This window comes from Lissotriton vulgaris, chromosome 7 (genome assembly GCF_964263255.1).
Source record: "Lissotriton vulgaris chromosome 7, aLisVul1.2, whole genome shotgun sequence".
Taxonomy (NCBI): Eukaryota; Metazoa; Chordata; class Amphibia; order Caudata; family Salamandridae; genus Lissotriton; species Lissotriton vulgaris.
Window position 1 is genome coordinate 1,217,652,899 of NC_141695.1, and position 21,294 is coordinate 1,217,674,192.

Below are 21,294 nucleotides of genomic sequence, written 5' to 3' on the forward strand. Positions count from 1 at the left end.
CTGTGTCTGTGCCTTATGGGTGTCTCAGAACTGTATCCTATACTGCTCAGTGGTTAGTCCAAACCCAACTATATGTGCACTCTTCAGGACTTTGTAATCATCAGCATCCTCTTCTCTGAGAGTGAGGAGCTTGTCTTTACCTTTGTCTGTATAGGAGGCCCACAAGATTGCTGCCCACAGCTCCTGGGGTACCTACTGTACTTTGCAGGCCCTCTCCAGTGCAGTTATCCATTTGTGGATGTCATCCCCACTCTTGTAGGGAGGGACTATCTTGCTTAAGTTGTGATCGTCATGAGACCAATCCCTACCTCTAGGGACAGTGCTGCCACCTTGGGACTCTAGTCACATCTTTTTCTTGCTCTTTCCTTTCAAGCTCTAGGAACTTCTTTTCTAAGGCTACAGTTTGTTTCCTTATCTCCAGTTGTGCTTCTTCAAACCTCAACTGGCTGTCTCTCCTTTCTTGAGAGGTTGCCCTCCTATGAAAAGAGATAGAAGATCCTACTATTAACCATTCTGGCAGGTATTTGTTAAAACTGCCGTGCATGCACTGTTTTTAATCTTGGGCACTGAGTGATACTAATAAACATGAATTTCTCTTTTACCCAATTTTAAGTCACTTCTTGATAAATTGATTTCTGCACTGCAATATAATTTCTCTCCCATCACAAATCTTTTCTAGTTGACATCTAGGGGCTATCCAGTGACTCATAATTTGGTGTGGGACATAACCATCAGGTTCTCAGCTCATCATTTATGTTTCACGATGAAAGTGCCAAGAGGAGGCCCCGATGACGACTAAGGAGATTCTTTTTCACATATGCACAGAATCTTTTAGGCTTTTGATTAGTATATCTTTGAGGTAGATTTGTTGTTTTTTTCTAGACCCGTGGACATTTTTGTGAAGTATAGTCAGAATTTGGGGGCTGTGTCCGTGCAAGATCTTTAAAAAATCCCTAGGACCCTTCCCTAACGGTTCGTGTTATATATAAACAGTAATTAAATGTGTCCTACTGAACGAATGGGTTAGTGACTAAACTGTCTAAATGTGTGTATCATTATGTCTGTTGTTGTGTATCATTATGTCTGTTGTTGTGTAAGCTGCAGCATGTGTTGGTCAGTAGCTACACGAGTGTCTATATGGGTTATTGATTGGTTTTCGGAGTATTTGTATTGGGAGACTGAATATGTGTATGGGTGGGTGGGAGGTGTGTGACTCAGTGCATATATGTGTGAGTGATTGATTCACTGTGTCTATGGGTTCAAGAGTGTATGCGGAAACAGCTGTATGGGCAGGTGAGTGTGTATACGGGGGTGGTGGTGAGAGATTGAATGCCTCAGTGGTACATTTCCAAGTAACTACATATATAAATAACGGTGATGGATCAAGCCCTGATCTTTGGACTGGGTAAGAGTGGTCTGCTTAATTCAGACACTCTGTTCATCACCACCCCCTTTTCTGAATCGTTTTTGGCCACTATAGGTGTGGCAGGGTATACTCAGACATGAGTCCCTTGCTCACTGCACCATCAGGATTCAAGCAAGCCGGGCCGACCACGGCTGAAATGCCAGAAACCGGTCCCCGGAAGCTTGTCTCCTTTCTAGTGAAGAATTGGCTTGGTGGTTTGGTCTGCCCTGTTCCCATGATGCACTGGGCCAGGGACAGACTAATTTGCATATAGCCAGGTTCTGAGCTGGGATGGTGCAGTGAGCTAAATAACGGTGATGGATCAAGCCCTGATCTTTGGACTGGGTAAGAGTGGTCTGCTTAATTCAGACACTCTGTTCATCACCACCCCCTTTTCTGAATCGTACATATATAAAAGGCAGTGTATGTGAGAGTTGGAGTATATAAATGACTATACATTAGAGTCAGTGATTGTGAGAGAGGCTTTATGGATGAGTGTATACTTGTATCAGTGATTGTATAAGAGAGTAAGTATGTGTTAGTATATGTTTGAATAAGTGAGGTGGTGTGTATGTATAACTGTATACGTGAGGAAATGGGAGTGTGATTGATTCATTGCATGACGGACTAGGTGTGTGAGTAACTCCATGTATTAGTGGCAGTGTGTGAGTGACTGTATAGATATTTGAGTACCCATACCCTGGGGACCAACTTACCCACCAGCTACCACCAGTAAGCGCCACAGAGCTGCATTGCATAGTGCTGTTAAAATGGGGCGTGGCCTTAGACCACCTTTCTGCAACGATGCTCCCTGGTACTTACTGGAGGTACCGGGTGGGCTAGTTGACCCCCAGGGACCCTCAGGATTCAAGGGGACTTAATCCCCCAACTTAAAGCACGCAACAGGGTGCGATTGCACACTTGTCACATCAGGCCATGCCCCTTCCCTGCACCACTGTGCAAACGCGCCCCCTGCGTTGTAAATTGGGGGGGTTACATCCCCTTGAGTCCTGAGGGTCCCAGGAGGCCAACTAGCCCACCAGCTACCTCTAGTAAGCACCATAGAGCTGCGTTGCAGAGTGGTGTAAAAAGGTGCAGGGCCTCTGAACACCTCTCTGCAACGTTGCTCCCTGGCGCATACTGGTGGTACCTGGGGGGCTAGTTCACCCCCAAGGACTTTCAGGATTTAAAGGGACTTATTCCCCCAATTTACACTGTGCCAGGGGGTGTGTTTGCACACTTGCTATGTCAGGTCCGCCTCAGCCCTGCACCACTGTGCAAACACGCCCCCTGGCACATTGTAAATTGGGGGATTAATTCCCCTTGAGTCCTCAGGGTTCCTGAGTGCCAACTAGCCCACCAGGTACCTCCAGTAAGCACCACAGAGCTGCGTTGCAGAGAGGTGTGAAAAGGGACGTGGTCTCTTAACACCTCTCTGCAACGCAGCTCCCTGGTGCATACTGGAGGTACCTGGTGGGCTAGTTGGCCTAAGGGACCCTCAGGATTCAAGGGGACCCAGTCCCCAGGGGCTGTGCCTGTTTTTTATGTATTTATGTTTTCTCTAATTGAGTGAGGGGGCTGCGTGGCCCCCCTCCTATGCCACTCATGTCCCTGGGGACCCGACCCCCCGGGCCTGGCCTTTCTGTTGGGGACCTGATTTTAGGACCTGACCTGGATAGATTTTTTGGGGGAGAATTTCGCAAAGATTCGTCAAACGACGCCAAAGTTATTAGCAAATCAATACATGTTTTTCTATGGAAACTAGGTTCTAACTATAACTACCTATTGGCAACAACCAGTAGGCAATAAATATATATGTGACCTTGTCTGTCGAAACTCGTCATATATATATATATTACGTTTGCTTCTTTTTATACTGATATCCCATGTTGCCCTTAATGAGGCATTATGGGAGTTGTATTTCCTATATACAAAATGTACATATTGTGTTTCAACGATCAATGTTTAACACTAGTATGACAAAATAGCCTATACTGCAAAATCTTAATTGTGACATACATATTAAACAAAGATTCTCTGTGTCTGAGGCAAAATACCTAATCATGCACACAGTAGCTGAACATTTACATAGTGGCCCATACAATGTTGAGTATAGTCCCATAGTGTCTTAATGGGCTGAGTATACAGTGCTATAGATTCTCTTCGGGCTGAGTGCCTGCGAATATATAGCATAGGTTGCATGCTCTGGAGTATGACATGTCTCAATGTAGTGCTAAGTGCTCATATGGGAGAAATAGACAATGTGGGCCATCAGATATTGGTGCAAGGTAACTGCATCTTTGTGAGGAGCAGACATGTCAGCAATATCCCAGCCTGGGTTTTGGCCTAAGGTGCATATTATCTGATACTCTGTTATGAATGTGGCCAAATGCAAGGCATGTTTTTATGCTTATTAGTGCACTTTTTACAGATTGAAGGGAAAACTGCCTCTAAACTGATTAGCTTTCAAAGTACTTTATAAACGCATTCATTGTTTGAATTTTTCTGTTTCAGAGGAACCTTTTAGATAAAGTGTCAGACCCCGCCGGGACCCTGGTCGCGCAACTGGTAAAAGTCCTTTACAATTATTTCTTGTTAGGGATTTTTCAGCATAGTTCATGTTTATTTCTCAAGTGTTTGATTTACAAAATGTTTGAAAGGTTGACCAAGAATACATTAAGCAAATTGTCAATTTTCAATATACTGCACATTTTCCTATATACCCTTCTGTGGGGATGCTGTGTCTTACCAATCAATATGGCGGAAGGCATTACCTTAACGCTATGGTGACTGATTGCACCCATTTGTTAGGAATTATTAATGTTATCTGGATTGGCCAATGGTAGTGGCTCAGTATAGGGGTTTAAGTTAGGCTTAACAGCTAGATGCTAGAAAAATAAACAGATCTATCAATCAATCAGGATTTGTAGAGTGTGGCTGCTTCACCCGTGAGGGTCTTGAGGCGCTGTCAGATAGTCCTGCCTGTTCTCCTATTGGTTCAGAATCCATGTCTTGAGGTCCTTACTGAATTGCTAGAGCGATGGTGAGGCTCTGATATGCAGGGGGAGGTTTGAAGCTTCCGCTGCATGAGAGTCAATCTGTGGTGGAGGTCAGCAGATGAGGCGATGCTACCCACGTGTTCTATCTGCTCGATTTCATTTTCCAACTGAGTAATCTGTATGGATTCCTCCTTCTTCTGTGCTCCAATCAGTGCCTGAGCCTGTCCTCGCAGCACCGTATTGTAAGCTTCCCACAATGTTATGTGAGAGTCAGCCGAACCCCTGTTTTCCTCAAAATAGAAATGGAAACCCTCCAAGAGCTCATCCCAGAGGGCCTGGTTCTGCAGGCACCACAGATCTATCCGTGGGAAGGATGGACTATTGGTCGCCGGGCCCCTCAAAGTGGTGCTGACTGGGTAGTGGTCGGAGATCCCACAGGCCATAATCTGGGGTGCTTCGAAGTCTCCCACCTGGTCAGTGCAGGTGAATAGATAGTTCAGTTGTGAGAAAGACCTGTGTTGAGCTGAATATAAAGTGTATTGACTGTATGAAGGGTTATGGTTGCACCACAGGTCACTGACCCCAAGGCTGTAACAAAACCGTCCAGGCCCCTCTTAGGCACAATCTTCAGCATACAGTAAGGAGTAATAAAATGGTAGCACATTTAAAATAAATTTGCTAATGCTTTAGTGTGTTTTGAACAGGTATAAAACAACATTTATAATTGTTAATACAAACAGAACACCATATGAAATGTAACATCCTTCATCATTTGAGAGACACCCCCCACCACCCAGAGCAGTTAAACAAATAATGCAAAATGACATAAAATTGTTGTCAAACAGAGACAAAATTCCAGCATTGTAAATCTCTGTTTTGATATCGTCAAAGTAGGCATTCTGTCCTCCCTCCACACAAAACTCTACCCCTTCCACAGACATTTTCTCAAACACTCCGTCTTATCCGCACATCTGTCAACAAATTTGGCATAGTACTCTGAGTCCTGAAAAATATTAATTGTATTTTTTGGTTGGAGCAGGAACCTTTACCATTGCATTCAATAAAGAAAATGTAGGTTTGATGCCATCATGGGATATAGTGTACCCTTGCGAATCTATTTTTTGGTAAAAAATGTACTCTTATCTCTTTTAAGTGTCAAACCAAATTCTCCCTAAGTTCTTCAGTACCAACACCAAAGTTGAGTTATGTTGCTCCACAGTTTCACCCAAGACTAGAAAGTAATCTTGAAAAAAGATAACTTTTTTCACCCCTCAAAGATTTTCGTCATCATCCGGTGCAATACACTCGCAGCCGACTCTAAACCGAATCGCACAGGAGTGAATTCATTCATCCCCTCTGTAGTGAGAAAATATATAAACATTTAAGAATCCTCATGCAAACTGATTTAATGGTAAGCATTCCTCAAATCCACGGTTGAAAAATACTTGCCATCCTTCACCAATACCAGTAGCTTGCTGATATTTGGGAGAGGAAATCTATCCATGACTATCTCCTGGTTGAGAGATCTCAAATCCACACAAACTCTCAAATGGCCATCAGATTTTTAGGAAATACCAACTGGAGATGGCCATTGTCAAACCTCTACAGGTTCAATTATACTCTCTTTAAGCATGTCACTCAGCAACTCTTTGACACCTCTCACAAAAAGAGGTACTATATGACGTTTTTGATGCATTGGCACAGCATTTTACATTATCATAATTTTGTGGACATACTCTTTCCAGCCTCCTAAGGTATTTCAAAACATATTCTCTCAAGTATCACTCAAGTTTCAATCCTCCATAACCATTATTTGGTTGATTGCTCTGGAATTTTTTATTATATTGTGGTCAAAATGATACATCCACCCTAAAATTGTTCGCATCCTATAGTGCATGTTCCCCTCCATGTATCCCAAAATATCAGTGGGTTCCCCTTGATATCCTCCATGATTGATATCCTTAGCCGACAATGTCAAGTTACTCCATTGCACCTCGAACATTTTCATGCGAATGGTGGTATACATTGATCGCTACTCCACCATGAGCTCCACCTCTTTCTCACACATTCTCTTTCACAGTGCCTTCACTCACAACTTCTATCTCTATAATCACTGTTCCTTGCCTCCATCTATCAACTCCTTAGTAGAGGGGTTCTTTGCTGCCCATAACCTCTCCTGAATTTTCTTGTCTTTGCACTGTACAATGAGCTGGTTACGAATCAACTCATCTGTCATAGCGCTTAAATGTCATTTATTCGAAAGCTCTCTGAGTCATGTTACAAATTCAGCTATTGATTCATGTTCTTCCTGAGGGTGAGTAAACAACGTATAACGTACCAGGACCAAATTGAATTCCTTTGCTAACCTGCCCTCAAGGTGTTTAATTGCCTCTTTGGACATATTACCAATGGGTTGGCCATCGGGTCCAACGGCTACCGACAAATATTTACAAATTCTTCGCTCCTATCTACCTAGTGCGCTTATAAATAATGCCTTCTTCCTTGCTGGCAAAAAATCATGTCCATCCAATGCTATTATAGAATTTTCCTTCATTTTCACCCAATCCTCCAAGGTATTTGTGGAGACCCCGATTGATTTACAGAAATAGTGGAGTTATAATGTTATAGTGAGCAGCCATGCCAGCTGGAACAAATCTTGGAGACCTCCTTGACTTCAAATGATGTTGAAATGGTGTGCAAATCACTTCAAATGATGTATGCAGAACACTGCCATGGCCCACTACTTCCGGGAATGCACATCTTCTGCCACTGTCACTGATCCACTACATTGTTAGATGGCAAAAGGTGGTATTGTGCAGAATAAGGTGCGTTGCAGTGACGCGCTGCATCTGGGACTCAGATTGCACTCCTTGAGTGATGCAGAGAATGCAGGCAACACACTCTACATCACAGCAGCAAGTTCCAGGCCTGTGCTCTCACGGATGTGTTCAAGCCTTCACCCCATCCATGAGTTTAAAAATTAACCTTGTTTTGGTATTTAAAAAAACACGGTACCTGGGCTTGTGCTGAATATTTCCCAAATATTCATCCAACTTAAAACGTAAACTGACAGCGGTCCACTCGGCACTTCAAATCCAATCCAGTGTCAGTCCAATCAGCACCATTCCATTGCCTCCCACAGTAACATCGACAGGACCACCCAGGTTGTGTCTACCACCTTTCTCCACGTCCCATCCTCATTGGCAAAATGTTATGATGAAAAGATGTCACTGAACACTAGGGTAGGTTTTCCAATCAGCTTTATTGGTGACACAACATGGCGTCACCTCTCCAAGGTGCCAGCATCAACTGATCAAAATAGAATTTCTTCCACCTTATAATCTATACAAGAACCTTTAGCATTGAACTCAGGCAGATGAGATAATAGAACACATGCAAATATACCCACCACATAACACACTCTCCTTTTTTCTTTGCTAGAACAAAACAAACAGGTACTAAAGTCTGTGGCACATAACCCAGGTTCTAGAGGGTGCTGTTGAAGTGGAACAAGGCCCAGGTCCTTAGGGGAGTAGAGAGCTAAAATAAAGGGACTCTCTAGGTGCATGTGTAACAATGGTGTCAGCGGGACCACAATGACCCTTACATGTGTCACAATGAGCCCACTAAATTGTCCAAGAACAGAAGCTGCTAACGAAGTTCATGTCCAAAACCGCTGTCTCAGTGCACCTTTTGCTCTCTGTTTAGCCTTTCTCTAAATGTTTTCCCATGTCTTTCTCCCTCATCAATTATTCTGCTTTTACTCCATTGTGCCTCTCTTCTTTCTTATCTCTGTTTTTTCGGTTTCTTAGTTGATCTGTCCTCTCTTTTTTTCTTCCCCTCTGATAAGCTCATTGTCCAGTTGCTGGTTGGGTCTGGGAGCTATGAGGTTAATTTGGCAATGTGTGTGCTGGGTTTCTCTTGGATAAACACATACTCATAGCTCAAACACATCCTTCCACTCCCACTCCACATGGAAAAGATAAGCAAATGCAATTATTAGAATGCATCAAGGTCTTATGACACTAAAAACATTTGATGTAGCAAAACCATTCCCAGGTCAAATGGTGCTTCCCACTCTTTTTAGACACTAAGAGAAGAAATCTTCACTTGGTTATATTTTGATCAGGGGTCTTATAGACTATTCAAAACATCTTAGCTGTGAAGTAAAACTGGAGAGCAGGGTAAATATCATTGAGCTTCTGTTAAGTATAACTTCTGTTTTCTGGACAGGGAGGGATGTGGAGTTTGATAATGTGGGCAAAAGTATGCAGTACCTTTATGATTAAGCAAACCACACACTGAAGGGTCAAGGCACGCTAGTCCTGCACTCGTCAACACGAAGTGTTAGGAGTAATTATGAGCCATGCAATGGTGCAAAGATCCAGAGATGTGACCCCCCTACAACTCTAAAATAGAACAATGATTTTACAAGCAAATTCCTCAAAATGGTTCAGCACTCATCTATTTAGTCAATTATGTTTGTGGCACATTATTTTGGTCCATATTGTATAGATATGAAAGATCAGACAATTTGTTTTCAGAAAACAAATGTAGGAGTTGTTTCTTCTTCTTTAATTTTTTTTTATTCTTTATTCTTTATTTTTTCTTTAAAATCACAGCGTGAAAATGGTAGCAAAAGCATTTCATCCTCCTGGGGCTTCTTCGGGGCTCAATAGGCGAGAGGTCTTCCTGCATGTTCTTCATGTTACGCCATACATCAGAAGAATAAAGTGTGCAATGTCTGGAGTATGGTAGCTCCAATGAGTTTCAGCATGACGTCTGGTTCCGTCCGTTCCAATCTTTCATATCTGTACTATATGGAGCAAAATAATGTGTCACAAACATAATTGACTGAATAGATGAGTGCTGAACCTTTATGTTTAAGAGTGAAAAGAAGTGATTGTACTAAGAATTAGGGGTCCGGTATACAATGCACTGGTCAAAAAATGCTAAAAACTGATCACTAGTTGAGACCAGTATTTTTCCAACCAGTGGTGAATTTAGAAAAACAACCAAAGAGAGTTCTTTGCCCCCTCAAAAAGGCTCAAAACACATGTCTTGCCCTGACAATTCACTTTCAGCTTGACTGTGAAGCCAATGGAACCTTGTAGCCTTCTAGTGCCAAAGTCATTTTTGCCATTTTTAATAAATGTGTGGGTTAGGGCAGCAGTGCAAGTCACCTTACAATGCTGCTCTGCTTCACATGTAAAGGACAGGAATGCACAGTTTTTATCGAATATACATATTAATCTCCTTTCTCACTTAGCCAGCTCAATTTTGTCAGCCTAGTGCCAACACAGGCACCCTCACACCATGGTGCAAGGGTGCCTGTGTTGTAGGTGGGATTGATTTTGTTCAGGAAGGTGTTTTTTCGTTTTTCTAATGTGTGCTGCAGAATGCAGCTCACATAGAATGAGGAAAGAACAAGGAGAAATAAAGATATTTCTTCTCAATATGCTTCTCCTGTGTTACCGTTCTGTGTTGTCTTGGGTCTACAAATCCTTGTAAATCTTGGAATGCATCAAAAACCATGGGAGTTGCAAGGGAACACCCACTGCAATGTCCATCGAATGCCTCTCTTGCTCAGAGATTTTTGAAGCCATTCAAAGCCATGTAAAGTGGTTTAGATGGGCTTTATATATATATGACATAGAGGTTTGAGTCACACAGGTACAAAGTTGCGTGCCATAAGCATTACGCAAAGCTCCCATAAATATGCTCCCAACTTCTGAGAACTGGTCCTCCCACACTAGCCTCTTCTTCCAGAACAGTGCCTGCAGTGTCTTCTTGCACCACTCTAGATTACTGAGAACAACCATGTCTGTGCTGTGCTCCCAGTAGAATAACCATGAAGAAGGGTATCACCTGTGAGAAAGTGGTGGACTTTACTCATCAAATGCATATCTGTTCGCTCTCACAGTCAAAGCCTATCTTAGATGATTCCACCCTTTGTAAATGGAAAGGACTTCACAGTGTTAGTGATGCAACACCCAGTATTCTCACATTTGCATTCCCAGATTAATTTTAAGAGCTTCTGCCCTCAAGTCACGTTCAATGTGGTTTCCGATGTACTTCCTGAAGTAATTCAGCTCACATAGCTCCTCATGGACCATCTTAACATTGCCCTCCAACATCTGAATCCCAGCAGTTGAATCTCTCAGATCATCCTTTCTGTGGCCAACCTTAGAGAATAATAATCCCTCAACCTTCTTAGCTACCTCCATCACATCAGTATCAATGTATTTCTCAGTGCCAGCTGATTGCATTATGTTTAAAGCATGTAGCTGCATTATTTTCCCTTTCTTAGTTATGACTCACCAGTAGAGACAGGTTTGAGTTTAAATAATTACTCCTCTTTGTTTTTTTCTTTTCAGAAATTATATCACAAAAATAAAGTCAAGAACCTGAGTCTAGACAAAGTTGACAGGAGCAGGGAGTAGAAGCAAATTCCCCCTTCCTCCTTACTAGAACTGCCCAGCATTCTGCCACACTGTGATTATGTCCTGTAGTTCTTTGGGGTGGTGAGTCACACCTGATGTCAACAAGATGGCAGTATGATTATCTCAACCCCTCCGTCTCCTCATGGAGACTTTCTTTAATGCTGGTGACCTTGCCGGCGCAACGCAAAAATTATCTGTAGCTCCAGTTGTGCAGTCAGTGCTTGCAACCGAGTGGGAACGTCATTGGTTTTCAGGTGCTCCAAATGCCATCTTGATAAAAAATCAGACTTTACTGTCTAGCACGCAGGGTTGCAATATTTATTACACCTTTAAAGGATCACTGCAACTGTCAAAAAAATTACTCACCACTTGAGTCTAATAAAGATGTCAATGAGTCCTTCCTTAATAAAAGCTGGAGTTGACAGTGGGCGTGGAGATATTTAGAGGCCTGTGTATTGTAGTATATGAACTATTGATGAAAGACATAAAGTTTCCTGACCTGCTTATGTTTAATCAATGGTTGGTTTTAAATATATACTTATGAGGATAATTTAAAAAATATAAAAAAAGCCCTCTTTTGAAAAGATGTAAATAGGGAATTGTATAACTGCTTTTAAAATGGCCTAGCCAAAGACAAGGGAAGAGTAGAATGGGGATGGGAATTACATTTAATATTCTCCAATGGATGCTAAACCTTAGTATGGTATATTGGCCAAAGGACAGCTTTATGTAAATTATTGCCCTCCATTATTTGTAAATACCTCCTCTAATTCAGAATAGGCTGGTATCTTCAATGTGTGCAGCTGCAAGGGTTTATTTTGTTTAAATTGACACCATTGTTGAATTGGTAAGGTGCATGCGGTTGGAAAATGAACACCCTAAGGTGGTGAATTTGAATGAGTACATATTATGTACTCTAGGTAAAACAGTAAATAAAAATGACCCATCGCAATAGATTTAACATTGTCTCATTAAGTGCAGCCATGGAATTTCTGTACATGAGATCTTGTATGCAAAGAGTAAATCTCATTTTTTACATGATCAGAAAATTAGACCTATGATCCTTACTCTGATAGCTTGGACCTTTTCCTCTCACTCCTTGGATAGTTGAAAACAATGCTCATCCATGGTCCCCACAATTGGTTGATAGTCTATATTAATGGTATTTTTTTTTACTAAGAAACTACTATCTTACACTTTGAGGATCTTGTAAAAGCTAAGAGCCCAGGTGTTTCACCATAGACCCCTGCCCTCCAGTAACATTCAAAATTATGCTTCTATCAACATCTGCAGCAAACCCAGTCAGAAATATTATCCAACACTCATTAAGACAGGGATCTTCTATAGAAGGATTTGAAAACAAAGTAATTTCCCCATTGCTTAAGAGAAGCAATTTAGACCCCAAGACCCTACAATATAGACCAACCTCCAGTTGATTTTCTCTTGAAAACTAATGGAAAGAGCTTAATTTCTGTGTATCTCTGAATTCACCTAAGAAAACCATCTATTCTCACTTTGCCAAATAGGATTTCACCCCAGAAGAAAGAAAGAATCAGCCATTTGTCATGGCCTAGAAACATATTAACAGAAATGGTATAGCTGCATTAGTACTCTAGGAGTTTTCTGGAGCTTTTGACACAGTACACTAAATCATCTTTCCGCATAGCTTAAACACTTTAACACATTTTTCCACATCTCGGATGTTCTCAAAACGTACAAGCAACAACAGCACTCATACTCTCTAAACTGGAATATGCTTGCAAAATATACCACAGAATCCCATTCTCAAGCAAGGGAATGCTGCAGATAATTCAGATTTCAGCAATAAGACTACTTCTAAATATAAAAATGCAAACCCTCATTTGTCTACTCTCTTCTTCTGAATGCTTTCCACTTGCTCCCAATCACAAGAAGGTTTTATTTCAATATCTTAGGCATCACTCACAGATTAGTAAATGGCAAAGCACCAACATTCCTTTACTCAAAAATAGCCAAATACTTCAATACATTCCTGTAAAAGTTCAAGCTTGCAGGAAGAACACAGTGCCTAGCACAATTTGCGTTCATGCAACCAAATTATAAAATGGCCTACATGTAGGGATTTGAGCCACTGAGGATCACATGGAATTCAGAAGGATGTTTAAGAGTTGTCTCCATCTAAGAATCCGTATGATTTTGTTCGCAAAGGGAGTGTCAACACACATTCTGGCCTCTCTGTATACAAACATGTCCCTGTACTACTCTCAAATGAATAAGGGAGAGCCACACCTTCCAGTTCCGCTGGAGAACCTGATCAGCCAGTGCTTTGTGAACGTTTTAATTTAAATTGTTATGGCTGTGAAGGTTTTGTTCTGCATAATTGTGTATATTTCGCTGAAGAGTAATATTTGTGTTAGTAAGCACTTGGACATCCCACTGGAGGGTAGTGAGTGCTATACAAAAGCTACAGGGCAGTATGGTATCTCACATGAAAATAATTTTCATATCTTCATATCGCATGCTATATCTGAAAAAGACTCCTCTATATTCCTAAAACTGTGTAGGAAAAATTGACCTTGAATTAACCCTGGTTATTGTTTCTGTTGTCTTCCTTTCTGGCGAATGAGCCTCTCTTACTCTCCATTGTCTGTACGCCTTTCTCGGTCCAAGTGTGGCCTATTCTACACCACATGGCTTTCTGCATACTCCCTATTATTGTACTTCTGCCAATTACCCACCCTCACCTCATGGAAAAAAACCTGCTTCTTTGAATCCATATACTTGCAGAACACGTAATCTCCTCTTTCCTATCCACTCATACCCATTGTGAGGCGTTTTTAGTGCCTTGTCAGGAGTAGTAAGTGCTACATAAATGAAATTAAAATGCAATAAAGTCACCTTTAGATAAACACATTTTAAAATCATGTGAAGTAAAGATTCAGGGATCATAATTAGGTACATTTATTGTCTTCGGGCACTTTATGTCTCTTGTCACCATGGCACTGCAGAAAGTAATATTTCACACAGTTATCACTGGTCTATTTGGGAAAGTTCACAGGGGATTCAGCAACTTATCTGATGTCAGGCCTGGTCTAGTTGCACACTAGTACCCTACAAACTGCCTTTCACCTCTTCACACGGCACACCACTGAGACCTGCCATGTATGTAACCCATTATAGAGACAGGGATCCTCTGCCAATGCACACTAATAATTTATTTTTTATAATGCACTTTGCATTTTTCTGAGCACTATAAAAAACATGATAGTAGCACACACTACTCGGTTTTTGCAACATCGGAGGAAAGCTTGGCAGATTTGAACTCTTGACTCCTAACCCTCCTCATAGTAAGTGTTGAGCATTCAGAGGATTAAGTCGTTGAGCCAACCTGCAGCTAGACATAGTACTCACCGCCCTGCCTCCCCTAAGCACAGCACACTTCATCTTAAGATGGCGCAACACAACTGTTACAGTTTACGTTCAAGCACTTGTTTTTTCTATAGAAAGTGTAGTTGACATGTTGGAAGTGATTAATTGTGGCTGCGTTGATAAATAAGTTATTTTAAGCAACAGAAAAACATGTGATCTGGTGAATTAACTTAAACACTGGTTGTAATCCTAGCTTTGGCACAAGAGCACGAACAGCATCTTTTTCTCCCTACACCTCAAGTTGTAAATACCTGAAATTTAAGGAGGAAAGTGCCTTTACAGTACATTTCATAGTGAATACATTTCACAGTGCCTCCTCTTTCAATTACATAAAGAGTTCCTTAATCCACTCAAGAACTGCTCAACACGCTGTTCCCTCTGCAGGGCCTTGCAGTCAAGATTGTAACATGTAGTAACAAATTCCAACCTCTAGTTCCCACCTACAAGAAGCTTTTAGGAATCTGTTTTCGGAAACCTATGGTGGACAATAGCAGAACCTATAGTACATGTGGCTCAGCCATTGGTTGGCTTTCTTCTTAACCTCATTTGCTTGCTTCTCATTTGACGACTTTCTGATCACTTCTTGTGTTTATCCATCTCATGGAGCACAGCTTTTTATCATCCTTTTGATTGGATGTCTTGCATTTTACCCCTACTCACATGTAGGGAACTTCTTATTTCTATTTCTGTCATCACTCCATGGTAGTGCCTCTGTTTTCTTGCTATCTCTGTTGTGTGCTACTTTTCCCTCAAAAAACCCACCACCTCACTCTCCGTGTTGCTCTCTCCCCCTCCAGCTATTATGTTGCTTCCCGCCCTGTCTGTCCTTTGTTTACTTTTTTGCATTGGAACAGTAAACTAAATGTTCCAAAAATGAAGAAAAAAAAACCATGATGCATCATGATACAGACATTTAGGGGCTTATTAGGATTGCGGATTTTCCGCATCCTCTGGGCCGGCGGAAGCCACCGCCGGCCCAGAGGATGTGGAAAATCCGCAGCGGACCCACCAAAGACCCACCGCCACATTAGGATGACTAGTGGGTCCTGGTTTCCGGTCCGCAGCTTTTCCGCCGCGGTTGGCTTACAACCGCGGCGGAAAAGCACTAATATGGTGACGGTGTCTCTCAGACACCGTCAGCCAGATTAGGATGTGCTCTGATACATGCTTTTCCGCGGCGGCTTTTCCGCCATGGAAAAGCATGTGTAACTTCACTGCGGGGGCCCGTTGCGGGCCCCCTAGGTGAAGGGGGGGGGGGTGGGGGTGCACATGGGGGGTACCTATGGTACCCCCCTGCATTTGTATGAAGAAAGCGGCAGGCACCGCGCGGTGCCTGCCACTTTCTACATGCAAATGCAATGCGTGCATTTTTAACATTGCTGCGGGTGCAGCTTGAAGCTGCACCCGCTGCAACGTTAAAAATAGAGGATGTGACCGCCAGGGTGGCGGTCACATCCTAATTGCACAGGAGGGAACTCCGCATGCCATGCGGAGGTTCCCTCCTACTCTGGGGTCGCGGAAGGACGCAAGTCCGTCCGCGATCCTAATCGGCCCCTTAATGCGGTCTTGCATCGGCAAGCAGACATGTGTTATTCTTGTTCTGGATGCACAACAGAATTGGCAAAAAGTACTGCCAAAGAAAAAAGGTAGGATAACACAATTGAAAGGCACAACCAATTACCTGTGCCAATTTTTGTTGTAACTAATAAGGGAGTAGAAACGTGGCAGAAGCTACTACAGCCTTCATGTTTAAGGTCACATATGGTATCCTGTATGGGGCAGTCTATGTTTAGGCCATAAAATGCACTTGCAAGTAATGCAGTCCTGTGAGAGAGCAGAGTCCACATGCTCAAGGTTAAGCTTGGAGCACACTCATGTGAAGGGTTGACAAGTTAACTTGTTTCAACTTTAAGCCATACTTTAATACTTTATTTGTAAACTATAAGCTTGGCACACTGGAATTTTTTAGAAAGTCTATCACAAACAAACGATCAAATCAATTTGAAAAATAATAATAAACAAGTCTCATTTGTAGTGAACTTACAGAAATGCTTGACTGAAACATATTCTAGTACAAGTCACCAAAGTATGGTGCCAATTTTATCTACAATAGTGAAGTAGGATTATCTTCCTTTTCGACTGTTATACTTTCCAACACTAAGGGCCAGATGTACGACCCTTCCAATTCAAACCTAGACACTGTTTGCGATTCCTAATGAGGTCGCAAATCACCTGCCTCATTAATATTCATGAGGCAGGTGCCGTTTGCGACCCCATTGATAATGGCTAGCACTCCCAGGGATGGTGGCCTGCTGGGGTCAGCAGATCTCCATGTATGCTACTGCTTTCTTAAATAAAGCAGCTTTTTAAAAAAATGCAACCTGTTTTCCTTAAAGGAAAAAGGGATGCATTTAAGAAACAAAAATGATATGTTTCTGTTTAATTTGTTAAGAGTAGGCAGCAGTCCCTGGGACCAATGCCTGCTCTTAAAAAATACTTTCAGTGCCAGTCCCAAAGGGGAAGGGGTTCCCTTAGGACCCTTCCCATTTTGTGGCTTACCACCCATTTAATACGGGTGAAAAACTGCGAGTGTTTTGCGGCCGCAAAACAATCTTACATTGATGTGCGACTTGCTATTAGGAAGGGACGCACGCCTCTTCCTAACTGCCAGTTGCAAACCCAATTTCAGGAATCGCTCAAGGTTACTAAATTGCAAAATAGGGTTTGTACATAGGGCAGACCGACTTTGCGGTTGCAAACGGGCCGATTAACTGTTTGTGACAACAAAAAACTGGCGCACATCTGGCCCTTAGTTAGATAAGAAAGAGCAAAAGTGTTGCTCATGTGCAATTGTCCTGAAACGTTAGGTCACTTGACTTGTATCTGTCCTGGCCTATTAGACGCCAGGAGGTAATATCAAAAATGTATATTTATTTGCTCAATTTGAAATGATGCTCCTTTGCATGGAAATATTATGTGCAACAAGCACTTCTCCTTAGAGGTCTTCTGAAATCCAATTATCATGTGTACTAAAATAAATGTACAAATATGAAAAGGCTAAGGGATTATCTTTTTGATGTATGAAGCTTTGCCTAAGAGGATGGATTCCTGTAACGTTTACTTTTCTTTGTTTATGTTACAGGATCAATTAACAGTTGTCGGTGGTCTTCTTTCCGTAGTAACGGGTCTGCTTTGCCCTAATCCCGTAAGTCATGTGCTTGTCTTAGAAATACTGGCATTGGCTACCTTGAAAATGTAGGGGATTATGATGTTGCTTTTTTACACATTTGAATATATTTCCACTTATTTCATTCAGAATTAATAGTTTTGACTTTAAAAATTAGCTACTAAATCCCTGCATTTCCGGCTGAATGAAGTTCCGTCTCAGCTGCCATGAATCACCTCATGGTTTGACCCGAGCGGATAAAACAAGGGAAGAAGGCCGTGTTGGCTGCACTCTTCATCTTTTTTCTTTTCAAAGTCTTTTCTCCTTCAATCCACATTTGCCTGGTGTAAGAGTTGAATAACGAGGTCTGTAATTCGTAATTGTTAGAGAAAGTAAGGGGCAGATTTATGTTAACTGGCGCATCCCCAGGGATGCGCCAGTTAACATGCGCCACAGTGCGCCACAGCTCCGCCAGCCATGGTGCGCCGCATTTATAATGCGTCGCACCATGGTGCAAAAACGGCACAGATGCGTGACGCATCTGTGCCGGAAATGTGGCGCATTGCTGGAGTTGCGTCGCAAGCGCGACGCAGCTCCAGCAAGGCTCGGGGGTGCCCCATTTTAACAATGCTGCGTCAAGACCTACGCCTGCTTCAAGCAGGCGCAGGCTTTTGACGCAGCATTGGCTTAAAAGTGACTGAGTGAAATCTCATAGATTTCACTCAGCCACTTTTGTGAGGCGCACCTGCCCCGGAACGCCCACGCTGCGCCGGAACGCCCACAAGCGGCGCAGGGCTTTACAACGTGACGCATCTGCCTAGATGCGTCACGTTGTAAATCGTTTGTAGGGATGCGCCACGTTTACGCAGCCTTGCGTGACGCAACAGCGGCGTAAACGTGGCACAAGGGCCTCATAAATCTGCCCCTAAGTTTGTAAGCAGCAGAGTAATAAACGTTTGGTCTCCCTCTGCAAAGTATTTCGAGGACCCATACCAAATCACTCATCTCCTATTATGTGACAGTACCTTAATGCAGCCAGTGACCCCATGATGTTAGAAGGACTTTCACCAGCACACTGAGCATCCAAGGAACAACAGATCTCTGAGTTACTGCTCTACATAATAAGAGTGTAGTGTCTCATTGTATGTTTCCATCGCATCACAGAAACTAAGATCAATTGATCCGTTAAGAATCTTTAGTGGCAACCACTGTCAAGAAAATTTGGACATAAATTGAGCTAACAGTTTTTTTCTTGCAACACAGTTTTTCAAAAACAGTGAGTAATCTCAAGATTTACAAACAGTTCTGAAATGGCACTCCCATTTTAGTCCACTACTTCAGAGTCTGCCTTAATACCCAGAACCATTATTTCTTTGTAGCAGTCACAGAACATGTATGTGCCAGTGTAAATTACTGGATGCACAAATGACATATATTTGTACCACAATAGAAGCAGTGGCTGAACCTGTTCGCCCATCTTGCCAATACCTATATCAGAAAATCAAATACAATCATATTTATGATATCACATCAATCAACCAATCAGGATTTATATAGCGCTGCTTCATTACCGTGAGGGTCTTGAGGTGCTGGGAGTGCATGTTGAATGTTCTCCTATTGGTTGAACATTCAGGTCTTGAGGTCCTTCCTGAACTGCTAGGGCAATGGCGAGGCTCAGAGGTTGTAGGGGGAGGTTGTTCCAGGTCTTATCCACTTGTGGGAGAAAGAGTGACCTCCACTGTTCTTCCAGAGGATGCCTCTGGTGGCTAATAGGAAGGGGGATTGCGAATGGAGTTTCCTAGTAGGTTGGTGGAAGTACATTTGTTTGCTGAGGAATGCCGGTCCTTTGTTGCGTAGTGTCATGTAAGCATGGGTTATCATCTTGAACTGGCATCTCATTACGACTGGTAGCCAGTGGAGTGACCTGAGGTGTGGGGTGAAGTGGGTCAATCTGGTGAAGTCCAGGATGAGTCTGGCTGCTGTGTTTTGAATAGACTGAAGTCTCATCATGAGTTGCGCTGTTATTCCTATGAAGAGGGAAATACCATTGTCTAGTTTGCTAGTTATGATAGCTTGCCTGACTGTTTGCCTTGTGTTAGGTGGGAGCCATCTGAAGACCTTCCTTAGCATTCAGAAGGTGAGGAAGCAAGCGGAATAGTCAGCGCTTACCTGCTTCTTCGTGGATAATGAAACTGCTTTCTAGGTGGTTCTATAGGGTATTAGCGCTCCTGGGCAATACGCAGGTAAGTATACTCTGTTACTGAGTGAGGATTGCTGTGCATAAGGGTAGGGAGAGGCACCATCCTCCCCAATGTGTGGATATCCACTGGTAAAACACAACAACAGTCCCCTGCACATGCTGGAAAGCTGAGGAGAAACCCGAGGTTGCAGGCATGTTCGGTGGGTTTAGGGGGTTAGGCCCTGCTCAGGTGGGAACCATGCATTGTTCCAGAGTGTGTCCTTTCCTATCCTGAAGATGAGTACCTCTGTCTTGTCAGTGTCGAGTTTGAGGCAGTTGTTGTTCATCTATACTGCATTAGGAGCAAATCTCGCTGCTTAAAAACAGAATGACATAAGATATTGCCATCCTAAGTCAGAGTACTTCCAATATACGTCTGACTTGCATGAATATTCTACAGTCCTGGTCAAATATCCTGGGATGTTGGTATTAACATATTAGTCAATGTCCCAAAAGCCTTGCAACTTAAGATGTTCCCCAGTTGAAAAATAGATGTCCACTGTGTGGGAGGTGCTGTTGAAATATCCTGGCTAGGAACATTTATACATTACTCTTGTGTTATAGATCTTACAAGAACCAGCAGCCTCTGTGTCCATTCTGTCACATATGACAGCATGAATCTGAGTTTCACCCCAATATTCCACAGATGGTCTTACACTTTGCCCCAATGAATGTATTGTACTTAACATGGCTCAGTGCAATGTCGGAAGAGTACATTAGAATGGCTTTTAGCTGAGGACAGCGCTGAAGATTAGAGTTTCAACTACATTATTTACACCATACAGAAGTTTAACTTAGTGGGGGTTTTCTCAGATTGCGGCAGGAGCTGTTTAAAGCAAACTGTGCTTTGTTTATTGCTTCTACTGGACAACAGTGAGTCTAAGCTCAGAATTTTGGTCAGCATGAAATATTTGACAAAGGGCGCAGAATGCGTCTGCCTGTATGCTTTTTGCACTACCTAAGCACTACTATGCCTCAGACCTTCACCAACTTCACTGGCTTCAGATAGAACAGAGAGTCTATATTGAGACTCTGTACCACACACAAGATCTTGCATGACCAAGGTCCACAAATTTTGAACAGGCTGTGCTCACCGTATGTTCCGGCTCGATCCCTCTGCTCCTCGGATCTGCATCGTGCCTGTGCGCCCAGGTGTGCAGGGTAAGAACAGGTGGGCGCTCTTTCAGGACTATGGCACCCATCCTATGGAATTCTATTCCTCTAGCTGCTCAGAGCATGCAAGACCACTGGGCTTTCATAAAAATGATCAAAACGTGGCTTTTCTCTGACCTTTAGGTGAAATCTTTTCCTGCATGTTCCTGTCAGTTTTAGTGCTGGGACGCCCCGGTGCTGGGGCAGCCACCACTTTAAGAGAACTTATAACATAACACATATACACCTACATAGAGGAGCAATCTCAGGTGAAGTGTTGAGTGCCCCTGGAACAGACACAGATAGAGCTATACACACCTAAAACATCCCAATGTTCAGTAGTGCTTCCTCTGTGCAAAATATATTTTCACTGCACTAATGCACTTTGTAAAGGTTTTATCACTACTATTCCTTTATATCAATCCCACACTGTGTAGCCCTCATATCTATCTCACAATCCTGCCGGTCAATCTCCCGTTCAT

General features: G+C 42.6%; 1 protein-coding gene across 1 annotated transcript in view; it reads left to right on the forward strand.

The window, feature by feature from the left end:
• Window positions 1-17,514, forward strand: part of LOC147703273 (uncharacterized) — a 155,636-nt gene extending 138,122 nt beyond the window's left edge. The window contains exons 6-7 of the mRNA XM_086929484.1: window positions 3,920-3,973; window positions 17,398-17,514. Coding sequence (XP_086785610.1) covers window positions 3,920-3,973; window positions 17,398-17,514 — 171 coding nt within the window. The remainder of the gene's footprint in view (window positions 1-3,919; window positions 3,974-17,397) is intronic.
• The last annotated feature ends 3,780 nt before the right edge of the window (window positions 17,515-21,294 follow it).